At 43.7% G+C, this 12,997-nt stretch overlaps 1 protein-coding gene across 5 annotated transcripts in view; it reads left to right on the top strand.

Annotated features, from left to right (window-relative positions):
• TOX2 (TOX high mobility group box family member 2) overlaps positions 1–12,997 on the top strand; it is a 294,999-nt gene that overhangs the window by 224,169 nt on the left and 57,833 nt on the right. For 3 of the 5 annotated variants that reach the window (XM_066625152.1, XM_066625153.1, XM_066625155.1), the window contains one exon: positions 739–978. The exons of the other annotated variants lie outside the window; for them this stretch is intronic. In XM_066625152.1, coding sequence (XP_066481249.1) covers positions 739–978 — 240 coding nt within the window. The remainder of the gene's footprint in view (positions 1–738; positions 979–12,997) is intronic. 5 annotated transcript variants of the gene reach the window in all.

Genomic DNA, 12,997 nt, shown 5'->3' on the forward strand with positions numbered 1-12,997 from the left:
TAGAGTCCTTCACTGTTGTTACTTGAGCATACAATTTTATGATTGACTTTGCCTTTTTTAAATGAAGTCAGGAATATTTATTTTGTACCCCAATTTATCTTGTATGGTTTCCTTGAAGAAGGAGGAAAAAGTAAAATGACAAAATAACAATGGGTGTGGCCATTTTTTAAAAATGAAACATTCAGTACACACAAGGCAAGGCCACTGTACTGACACAACTTACCTGAACAAACCCCACCCCAGCCCTGGCATGTCAAGGAGCCTGAGATCCCAAGAGGCTTGCAGCTCCAACCAGTCACAATGGTATCCCTGTGGAAATTATGGTACTGTATTTGCATCGGCAGCGGATGAGTTAGATAATGAAATGGGCCAAATAATGAATTTGGAGTTTGTCAGGTTTAGGGACCTGCTTACCCATTATAGTACTGAAAGCAAAACACTAGTATGAGGTATATAATATGCCTACATGTTTGGCAGCTGTAAATATGTCGCTGAATCTTACACAATCTAAACGTGTAATCAATTCTAGTGTTCTGTGTAATGAAACAGTTATGAAGGTAGGAGTTAATTGAAGAGGACTAATTTTTCCCCCCAGTATGAGACAGATAAGCTAAGTTTTCCCCCCCAGGGTGATTAACACCCTGGTATATACCATGCCCACCTGCATCATAGCTTAATTTTTATAAGATAATAAATACAATACAATTTTAATTAAAAAGTAATATTCTCCTAACTCAGATCCAGGAGATGGTCCATTCAGACGCCACTTCCTATGAGTCCAACCATCAAGTCCCCCTGATCAATCGAGCAGGGATGTTAACCGGTCACATGAATGCCCTCAGCCAGTCACAGCTGATTTCTCAGATGGGTTTGAGGAGCGGTGTTACCCATGGTTCCCCATCACCCCCCGGAAGCAAATCTGCTACACCATCTCCCTCCAGTTCTACTCAGGAAGAGGAGACAGAATCACATTATAAGGTACGTGCAGCCATGCCTGTTTTGACGGACGTACTGTTTGACACTGGCAGCCAGACTGCAATGGCGGAAATAATGTGCAGGAGCCAAAGACATTTTGCTCTTCCTTCAGACAGAGAGGGGGAGGGAAAGTGGTTCTCTGTAACCAAGAGTGTCTACAGAGAACATTTCTAAGGGAAGGAAGTTATGTCCATTTTGTACATTGTGACAAGCACTGTAGTGCTATACGATGCATATAATAAACAGAGTAATTAAAGCAGCTAATTCTGAATGCAGTTTTTCTCCCGAAACCCTTTTTTCTATCCCACGGAAGATGCCAGCTACATCGTTTTGCATTGTCCTTCTCAATTAAGATTGTGACAACAAATGCATGGCTTGGTCCCTCCCTCCTGTTTTGGTTTCACCAGTTGCAAACATGCTTCTTGAGCAGCAACATTTTCGTGTTTGGAAAGAGAAAATGGGAATGCAGATATCCAGCTGCGGTTTCAGTGGAGTAGCTTTCCACCTCATCACAGGAATGAATTAATAAAGCTTCCACCTTTTTTTCCCACTGAGAGGCATATTTTTTTAACTGAACAATTGGTAAGACAAGTTAGTCAGTAAAGGGAGTTGCAGGGCCTTTGAGAGGAATTTTATCAGGGGGTACAAAGTTTCTTTTGGGCCCCTTCCCAAAGGGTAAACAAGGTGGGAGGGCAAAAACGGGGGGGGGGGAGAGGGGGGGAAATAAATAAGGATATGAAAGTATGTTTGATTTGAACATATTTGTTTATGCTATAATGCAGATGAGAAAGAATTAACAATACAGATAAGGAGAAATAATTCACATATTTTCTCATCATGGTGTTCATTTTAGAGGAGGGCTCCTTCTTTTGGTTAAATGGAAAGCGCACAGGGGCAGCAGGGAAGGTTTGGGAGGCGGCTAGGCTGGGCTGAGCTCTTGGAACCTGCAAGACTCAGGGCCCCCTCCTCTGGCTCCAGGGCCCCCTTTCAGAAGCAGGACCCAGGTACAAATTACCCCCTTTACCCCCCTCTCCTAGGCCCAGGGGAGTCGTCTTTGGGGAAAGCTTTCCCATTGGCTAGCAGCTGATAGAAACCATATGTACTGATATTGTTGAATAGGCAGATTGGATTGGGACGTGCATAGGGTGCAATCCGAAATGTCACTTGGGCTGAAGTGCTGTAAGGCACTTTTGCGCCACTTTCTGGGGAGAAAGGCCGGTGCACAGACATGCAGCAGCCTTCCTGCGCCGATGCGGGCCCTGGAGGAAGGGTGAGTTGCATTGGCCAGGCTTGGCTGATGCAAGGATCTGGGTGTGCATGGGAGGAGGTGGGAGGAAAGCGTTTCGAGCAGGTGGTCGGCGTTCCCAGGACTGGGTGGGCAGGGGCCAGGATCTGGCAGTTATGCCAGATGCTGACACTGTTTCCGGGCAGGACAGCACAGCTCTGGGCTCTGAGATCTGCGCCGCTTTGTCAGGTGACACATATCCAAGCAGACCTATTGGGGCCACTGCTGTGTGACACAGGGTAAGGGAAAAGGCTTCCCCTTGTCTCGGGCTGCACTACTTTTGTCCCCAAACTTGCTCTGGATGCAGCACAGGCCCACTGGCCTGCCTGCTTCTAGCGCAAGTTAGGATTGTGCCCATAGAAGCATTCTGTGAAAAGAAAATCCCCCTTGTGTTTTGGACCATTGGGGAGACTGGTTTTAAGGGAGTTCATAGTAAACAGCACTTGCTTTAAGACCTTGAAGTCCATGTTCTTACTCCACATTTTTCCTGGCGAACACAATCAAACAGAGCAACTATTATCTGCATACTGTTTGGTCACATTATTTTTTGTGATCATTTTACATTTCATAGAAATGATTATCATAGTGGGCATGAGCTGTCACAATTTAATAAGCACCATATTAACCCCTTAGTTTCAGCTAACATGTCAACAGCCCAAATTATAAAAGTAATGGACATGATCCAACGAAGTGAACTTTCAGCTTTTAATTAAGTCAAGGGCACTTAAAAGTGCTTCAGATTTTCTGGATCACATTTCTTTTACAATTTGGTCTGTTGGATTGTGCAAGCCCTGGTATGAATGGGACAATTCTTTGTGACATACTATATATGGTTCTCATTCCATGTTATATTTCTTAGAAATGATTATTGTATTGCTTTTAAAATTTTAGTTCAGGTTCAAGTTGAGTTTACATTTGAGTCTTTCTGTGCAACCATGCAAAGCTTGCCTTAGCCATATCTTGGTATGACAGCCTGTATACATCACTTTTGAAATCTTGAAAAATGCTAACATTTGTTCCATAATGAATGGCAGCCCCATTCTGGCTTGTGCAGCAAGAATGACCATGTTGTCTGCCAATATTAGGAAGAAAGAAGATGAACTTGCTGGATAAGAAACTTGCACAAGACAAAGGAGGTCAAACTTAAAAAAAATTAAACTTTAAAATGCAAAAGAAGATTTACGAAATGGCAGGAAAGCGCCTTTCTGGTGTCACTTTTAAAATTGCACATTATTTATTTCTTACACCCTGTGTTCTGATTTTATCGAATCAGACAGTATAACCATGGACAAAAGCAAGCTAGCCATGTAGTCTAGAGGTGGAGATTTGGAAACTTTGAAGGTGTTAAAGGAGAATACTTTGGAGGTTCCCTTTCCTATGCATGTTTAGTCTGAACAGTGCTTCTGTTAAAGGGACTGTGGCTACCGAGGGGCAATCCAGGGCTGCAAAACGGAATGTTAAATTTTGCATCCCCATTAATTGAATGGTGCAGTGAAGTTACAACTATAGCAGTAAGGGGAAGTTTAACCTATATTTCAGAGAAATAAATGTCCCTTCCGACAATAATAAAAATCTGTGATATGCCAGCACCATCTACAGCTTATGAGAGGAAACAGCAACGTGAAACTAACATTTGGCCAAGGGTCAGCAAGAAAGTAGGGATTCGCTTACCTTCATTTAATAAACCCATTTAGTTAGGGGAAAAACTTCATTCAGTGGGGTCAATTAGAAATGAAAAAGCAGAAAGAAACTTAATTCTTTCCACATCTACTCTTTTCTTGCTCCAAGTGACTTCTCTCTACTCAGTCCCCACCCCCTGTAGGGTTCTGTGTTTTCCTGTATTAAACCTCTAGGGCAGTGGTTCACAAACTGTGAGCTGTGGCTCCCCAGGGAGCCACAGAAATCAGTCAGCGGAATCCTTGAGAAAAATCCGTTACCTATACAATGTATAGGATTGTAGTCCTAATGAGAAGCCCTGGCCAATGGCCCAGTAGGTCAAGGGAGCCACTAGTCGAAAAAGTCTGGGAACCTCTGCTGTAGGGGGAAAAGCTGTGGGGGATGAAATTTGGATAGGGGAAATGTGGACAAAGAATGAATTAAGCACTCCTTAGTTCTTCAAGTCTGATCATCCTCTTTGGAAGCTGCCTTTCTGAACATCATCTGTTGAGCTACTACTAGTACACATAAAGGTCCAGCCTATTTATACATGAATTTTTTATACAATGATTTGACTCAACACGAATGGCCACTGCAAATGAGAAGGGATGTGCTGATCCCTGGAGAAGGGGAAAAATGCAGCCCTTTAAAATCAGTTTTAAAAACTGAACAGTCCTTTAACAGTAACCTCCTTAATAAGAGAGCGAGAGGGCAGCTCCCGGAAAATCCATCAATCCTTCTTTCTCCAGGCACCCCTCCCTTCCCCCTTTACTCTCATGCAGGAGGACATGTAGTAGAGGATGAACATTTGAACTGGAGAAAATTGCAAAAGAAAAGATACTTTGCATTGGTGAAGGGAGGGGTCGGAGTGAAGCCTTTCTAAGCACTTTGAGAGAGACTGATGGTTGGATTGTTGTCTTAATGACTATCATAACATCACAAAGGTCAGCATGGCTGTTTTTAAATCAAAAGAGCAAAGAAACTTTGTTTTTTAAATTGATTTGCTATAGTGCGTTTTTTGCCATCCACATGAGTGCTTGGAATGGAGCCCACTAGAATAATTAGTCTCAACCTGTATTTGCATATCATGTGTATGTTGGACCTCATCAATAAAAATGTAAAATGCTTTACTCTCATGCAGGAGGACATGTAGTGGAGGATGAACATTTGAACTGGAGAAAATTGCAAAAGAAAACATAGTGAACCTGCTGTATCCATGGATTTTAGGATCCTTGGGTTCCCAAACTCACAGGTTGGACCTACATGAACCTCTGGAAGCAAGGGGAAATGTGCTCCCCTCACTTCCAGAGGGTGTTGCGAGGCTGTGCACAGTCTCCCTGGCCTGCAGAACATCCTCTGAGCATAGCTCTCCTGGCCTCCAGAGGATTACAGGGCCCCAAACCCTGTGGATTTCCTTATCCACACGGGTTCCTGGAACGAAACCCCAACAGATAATTTGGAAGGGCCTTGTATAATGTTGAAATCTTTCCTCCTCTCTTTGTTGGGTTAAAGTAGTGGTGACAAAATTCTCTCAGAAAGATAGGTTCCTTTTTTCTTTGCAGTTAGAGAATCAGATCCTTCATGCAAGACAAAGGAATCTGGGTCTGCTGTCTTCAGTGTTCTTTTAATTTGTAGGTCCATTAAGCCAATCAAAGAACCCCTTTTCATTTTAAGCAAGTGCTTCCAACACTTTGATTTGTCCCTTTTGAGAAAAATACTTCAGGTGCTGCACTCAGTAATCTCTTGTATGCAGTAGTTGGCTTTTCCATCATTTCTGAATTATTTCGATGAGCAATAATAGATTTGCAAGTTACACCTTTCTTTGGACCTTGGTATTTCTGTATTTGGGTGCACTGTGCTACCTTTGCATCTTACATGAATGTAGCCCTGCAGGCTTCTACATCTCAGATCTCACAAAATTCATGTTATATTTCTGATCCGTGCCTTTTTGAGGTTAAATCAATGTGAATTGTTTTATGCACATTCATTTAATTTCATGCATGCTTACTTTGGGGTATTCCCATTAAAATAAGTAGGACTCACTTTTTACAGTCATGGATAAGTCTAGAGCAGGGGTGTCCAAAGTTTTTGGCAGGAGGGCCATATCGTCTCTCTGACACTGTGTTGGGGGCCGGAGGAAAAAAAGAATTAATTTACATTTAAAATTTGAATAAATTTACATGTTTACATAAATGAATATATTAAAGATGAACTTATATGAATGAATGAAGGTCTTGCAATAGCTCAAAGCCTATAAAAGGCCTTGCACAAAGCAACGCTGGCCTTTCCTTTGCTGCTGCTACTGCATCACAGATGTGAAACAGCAAGCAGTGGAGGAAACCCTCATCCTACAGCTCATGCGAGAGGTCAGTCGCCTGCACACTGATAGCAGTTGCTTCGGGCCAGTGTGGGCTCCAACAAATCTCTGGAGGGCCAGAGGCTCATTTTAGACTAGGGGCTCCCTGAGGGCCGCATTGAGAGGCCTCAAGGGCTGTAAGTGGCCCCAGGGCTGGGGTTTGGGCACCCCTGGTCTAGAGGTATTTGTGTAAGTTTCCGGAACTGACAGTTGAGCATAGCTTCCAAAATAGTAGGGCAAGATTCCCTGCTGTGATTTAGTGAGTCAGCCTTCTGCTTTAAGATCTGGCTGGCATCCTGGCCTCAGTTACCTAAAATTACCCTTTCATACCTGGAGACAGGTGGCAACTACTCCAGGGTAAATCTTGGCAAAGCCAGAGCCCCACTTCAGCACATCTTTTCCTGTAGCTGATGGCAGGAGAGCCCTGATGCACATAACAGCTTATCTGGGCTGCAGCCAATTGCAATTATGCATTCAAGTTAATAGGAAAGAACCTGCTGCATGAAGCTTGGTGTTCAAATCAGAGTACAATAAAGGTGCAGTATCTGGTCTAAGGTGAGTACAAGCTGAATGAGTACAAACCTTAACTGAATCATCCTTGATGTTTTCTTCCACGCTTTCAGTATACTGGAGTTACATTCATTTGGTTGTCCTAACTCTTAGAATGAGATGTTATCTCATATTAGCGGTTCAGTATGGATGTTAAGCAAACTGTAAAATTCAGCTGTGATAGAGATAGGAAGCAATGAATCTAAATGGATCTGTTCTATCTGTGCAGATGCTTTAATTGAACATGTTTTATTATGGAAACCTGGATTTTCATAAAATCATTGTGATGTTGTAGAACTGCAATGTAAGCTGGACACCAGATGTCACTAGGGCTTCCTCGACATTTCAGTTAATCAATGCAGAATCTTTTGAAGTCAAACTGAATGTACCTTTTTACCTTTGGTGTCGTGGTAGTTGTAATCAGCAGTAGAAAATGTTCTCTTTCAGCAAGTCATTTAGTGGTAAAATGTTACTAGTGACAATCCCATCCCTCTGAGAATCCTGTATCCAGAGAAAATGCATCATAAGCAGCTTAGTTTATTGATATTGGTATGGCCTTTCTTCTGGTGACACGGTTTATTTTGTTCATGGGACAGATGGGACACATCCTAGGTTTTGTAACAGCCTTCTGGAAGGGATCCTTCAGTGCTCCTTCCTGTTGGATTTTTTAACAGTGCTTTTTGCATAGGCTTTAGCGAAAGAGAAGAAGCAGCAGCAGCAGCTGGGTCTATTGTTTCATTTCCCATTTTAAAAAGTTTCAGTGGATACTACATGCTGTTTTAGTAACAGTCTGGTTTTGAATTATGCTTTCCTTTTGTTTTTATCAACTGTTGTGAATGTCAGGAGATGTGGGATATAAAAAATTATACAAATGGGAGCAACATCTAGCCGCAAGTGGCTCCCAGCTTATGGTTCCACCAGGGAGGTTAGCTGTAGTGCAAGGAAAGGCAGCAATGTAACAGCAGAAATGGGGTCAAGTAGCTGTGTCTGAAACGGTACTTGGGCAGTCAGGAGTGAGGGGGTGCAAAGCCACTAGGGAGGCAAATGTCTGGCCCTCCTTTAGGGTATCCCACTGAGTAAGGTCAATTCTCATTAAACCATCCTCATGGGTATCTCATGCTCACTCGAGGATGCAGGCAGCATCCAGAGTAGAATAAAATATAGCATCCTTCTTAGTTAAAAACAAGGAAATAATTTTGATCATGCTTAGAATTTTTTAAAAGCTACAATATTGCTGAACACATATTCGAAAGGAAGTTTTTTGTTGTTTTTGTTATTTGTGGTTTAGTGCATGAACTGTAATCCATTATCGTTCAATGTTCAGTGCATCTTATCAAGGACTCAGTGCATTAGCAAATATGACAGGGTTGCGTTGTGCTACGAAGGCTTTTAAAATCTGGGCTGCACTGAATGATGAGTGAACTCTTGCCAGTCCATTAGGACTCCAACAGTGCTGGCAACCAGACCCACCCACTGTATGCCTTACAAGGTTGACACTTATTAGAGCCAAACTGTACATTATGATACATTTGTTGTTTGGCCCTGCATGTTTGGTTTTTTGGACTAAATTGCAGCATCAAGTTGGGAAGGAGGGATCTCAGGAGCATCATCCAGAGGGAGGGGGGTATCTGTAATCCTTTGTTACTATTCCATGGTCCCAGTGAACATTGCTCCTGGATAGCTCCTAGCCCAGAACAGACTGTCTACACCAATTTTCTTAACCCCATTAAATAATGCCTCCCTATTTTATGAAAGAAGTTCCAGATGTCTTTGATCAGGGCTTTGCTTGATTCATTCTCTAACGTGATTGTGAAATCCCCTGAAGACTGTGATTTCATACGGTAGCTGCTGGTAGATTGAAGATTCACCCACAAAACTGTCATTACTCAGTGGTAGGTGAGATTGATGTTGTACATACAGGCAATATTATGTATTAATCAGTTGAAATCCTAGATTTTACCATTGTTTTCCTGTTGTTTCTAATCTTATCCAGAATTTGATATTCAGGTTTTAATTAATGGTTGCAGAACCGAGAAAGATACAATCAATAAATGACATTCACACAATTTGACATTTAGTTACTGCACATAGTATAAACTTTGGTTTGATATTTTACTACCTGCTTAATGAAGTTATTACTAGGGGTGAGATGAAAGTGGGGGCGCTTTTCATAAAGTAAAATCGAAATGATATCTCTTTTTCCCTAGCAGGATAGTGCACATTTCACCTTGAAGTCAAACTGTAATTGGCATTTTTTAAATAAATGCCTTGAGAATGGAGTGGAGGAAAGAGAGAGAAGTCTTGTGTCTTGTTGTTACTGGGCAGCTGTCCATTTGACAAATACCAGTGCATTAAGAATGAGCTTGATGGCCAGTCAGGACTGGATGAGCAGAGAACATTTATTTCTCTTGCCCTTCCCACTTTTCTCAGACGGTTCCCAGAAAACATGAATTCTTTTACACTCGGCAGGTTTGAAGCACTTTTGGCAGCAATACTTGCGAAAACCAGCCTTGCAGAAGCCTCTCCTCTTGACTGACTGACAGGCTGACATGTTGGATTACTATTTTTTGCCTAATGGCTTGGTATTCAGACTTCATTCTGTCCTAACTTTTGAGGGTGTTTTCCTCTTCTCTTCAAAATGCATATTCTTCCTAGAGTTTACACCCAGCACACATGGCAGAATTGCTAGAGTGCTTAATGGTCCTGCCCCCAAGGTGTCAGATATGGAAGCAAGTTTAACTTCACTCAGCAGAAGCCGGTCTGGTAGTTAGAATAGGCCCCACTTCCAGCACCTGAGTCCATCCTTTAACTGTATTTCTTTTTGCCTTACTGTGTGGCCTTGATGTTGGTGAACACAATAATAAAGACAGTTACTAAATTTACAGCTCAGTCCTATGCACATCTAGTTGGAAGTAAACCCTTCGGAGGTCAATGGAATTTACTCCAAAATAAGTGTGTATAGGATTGTAGCCCAGTGTTTTCACCCCAATACAAATATAGATACATGCTTCAGGTGGAAAGAGATTCTTCTTCTACATAATATATAATGGATTTAGAGCTCAATTCCAAGCTCTTTGTTCCAGCCTTATGCCAGTGCTGAGTGTTACAAATGTGCCTTAAAGCACACCCACGACATTTAGTGCCAGGCCAGCACTGGCACCGGCTCAGCGCCAGTCCACTCCAGTCCACACCTGCCACACTTCACCTGGAGCAAGGGAAGAGCTCCATCTTGACACTGCTGCTTCTCTGGGCACTGGGCAGCTCAGGATTGGGCTGTGAGGCTGCTGGTCTATACACAGTTTTATATGCAGTCGTACCTGAGAGCAAGCCCCACTAAACTTAGTGGAAACTTGGGGCCCAATCCTATCTGATTTTCTAGTGCCAGTGCAGCCATGCCAGTGGGGCGTGTGCTGCATCCTGTGGTGAGGAGGCAGTCACAGAGGCATCCTCAAGGTAGGGGAACATTTGTTCTTGGGGCTGCATTGCCGCTGCACTGGAGTTGGAAAGTTGAATAGGATGGGGCCCTTAGTTCTGAGCAAACATGTATAGAATTGTGCTGTTAATCAAAGAAACCTCTGAGCAAAGTGGCACTGAATGCAACTAAGGGCACAGTCCAAACCTTGACTTGGGCCAGCCCAAGCATGCAAAGCATGTTTACGCCTCCGTGGGAGGAAGCCATGTCAGCGCATCTAGATGCGCGGAAGCTGGCAGAAGCACCCACACCAACACAAGCAGCAAAGGTAGGCGTGGGGGGGCAGGGAGGAGGCGGGAGGGAGGCGTTTCTGGGCGGGGGAAAGGCGGGCGATGGGCGGCCCTGGAGGCGGGCCTGGGACCCGGCAGTTATGCTGTATCCCAACCCCCGTCCCTGTGAAGAACAGAGGGGCTTCAAGCCGCTCCACTCTCCTCAGACTTGCGCTACCTCCAGAGGTGGTGCGGGTCCGAGGAGACCCATTGGAGCCAGCAGCCCTTACCCAGGGGTAAGGGGAAGAGTTTCCCCTTGCCTCTGGCTGAGCCGCTGCTGGCCAAAAACCTGCCTTGAATGCCACACAAGCTTCCTGGCTTGCCTGCTCCAGCGCAGGTTTGGATTGCGCCCTAATATTGTATAGTTTGGTGGAGATGTACATTTGCACCCAGACCCAATATCGGGAAGCCACTCATCATTGTCAGCAGAAATACATAGCAATTTGCCTTGAATCTGCATCAGTTTCTTCATTTTACTGTATGCAGCAACATTCAACAAGAGTTTACAAATATGGATGTATATGTGCACAGAGATCTGCTGTTGAATTCATGCAGAGCATGTAGCCTGTTTTCGTAAGCGGTGTTTTTGAGCTAGTTAAATAAAGCAAGCAATATAAAACAGTATAGTCCTGCAGTTCTCAAATGGTGGGTCCAGGACCCACCAGTGGGTTGTGATCCAGAGGGCTTTGTGCATACAGGTTATATCAGCAGGAGTATATTGGCAGCCAAGCAGAGTGTGCAAAATCTGAATTTCAGGTCTGAATTTCAGGAATGGATCAGGCCACAATTAGTGGAAAAGCCAGATTGGGATTTGTTCAAGGGTCCTGCTTGTCAGGTGATGAAACTGTCAGCGGGCTCAGACCTGTACTAATATGCCTGGGAAAAAAGAGGAGGAAACATGTTAAAACTTCTCTCACTAGATGTTTGCTGAAATGTATGAACTGTTGAATGAAACCTGCAGGGAGCTGGAAATAGCTGCAGAGATCACAGGAAGAAAAAGTGAGAGGGGTTGGTTAGTGAATGAAACTTGAAATTCCCCAAGGAGATGTTTTGCCAGAATTGCTGAGGGAGATTTCAGGTTTGGGGGGAGGAGAGGAGGAGAAATATCTGATGTTTCTTAGAAACCTTGTTGCTTTGATGTTTGGCCTTGACGTTCACAACAGAGAGCGAGGGGAACATTGCTACTCCCACATACAAAGCAGTTTTGACATTTGTAAATGTAGGTAACACAAAGGCAAGTGAAAGAAATTGCACACTGATGCTTGGGAATAGGGCAGGTGAAAGTTCAGTGTATCGGCATAGCTTGTCAGGGAACTGTTGGGCTGCTGTTCAAAGAAAAAAATAAAAGCTCTCTCTCTCTCTCTCTTAACAAACACACGAGCCCTTCTTCAAAAGAGCAAGTGGGAGTGCTCAGCCCAGGGAGGACATGCTCAACTAACCCAATCATTAATGTCTCCAGAGAAGTGACAATATGGGCAGTAAGGAGTGCAAATGACCCATTAATCTGGCGTTGAGTAGGGCTTTGATACAATATACAGCTCTAAAGGATGTGGACAAGGTGAACAGGACAATATCAATTATTCTTATTTATTGCCAGAGCTGCATCAGTGTCCAATGTGCTTTGCTGAGCAACATATGCCAAGATGTCAAGTCCATCTGTCAATCAATGACAGAATCCTCAAAAATCTTGGATGTGTACTGCACAGGGGTCAGGTGATGGTGTTGACCAGGATTATAGTAAGAGAAGGGTCATTTCTTCACTGTTGTTCCAGTTGTAATGAGGTGAATGTAATCTGATGAAAGTTCGTAATTCCCTGGCTTAAAATGGGAACAGTTACCCCCTCCCCCAACAATTCCTGGCTGAGTATCGTGACTTGTAAAGTTCTTATCCTATTTGGATTGCAATCCAAAATGGGAAGAGCTTCTACCCACCCCTATATACCCCTGTTACCTGCCTAATGGCAGTCACAAAAAACACTCCTGCAGTGCATGAAACTTCTTGCTTCCTGTATGCAAGTGAAGAGGCCAGAGCAGCCCAGTGCACAGCAGCAGGTTGAAGAAGGCCTGCTGACTCGGGTAGGTTGTGGAGAGGATGTAACGGGAAGCACTGGGGGCATGATGGAGATGGGAGCAGGTAACACCCAGTGCGGGCAACTTGCACCAGATGCTATCTCCGTTGATAACATGTGGCAGACCCCCTTTCTCCCTCAGATTTGTGTCAGCCAAAGAGTTGACACAGGTTCAGGAGACCTCATAGGAAACCATGGCACAGTGGAGTAGGGTAAATAGAACTTTGCCTTACTTCCTTCTCCCATCACGTCATTGCATCACCATCCCCACAGGATACAGAGCAAGCCTCCTTGGCAAAGAATAGGATTGGGCCCTTTGAGGGACAATTTGGATCCCTCCCCACATTATTATGCTAACACGGAAAG

Source organism: Tiliqua scincoides, chromosome 4, assembly GCF_035046505.1.
Source record: "Tiliqua scincoides isolate rTilSci1 chromosome 4, rTilSci1.hap2, whole genome shotgun sequence".
NCBI lineage: Eukaryota > Metazoa > Chordata > Lepidosauria > Squamata > Scincidae > Tiliqua > Tiliqua scincoides.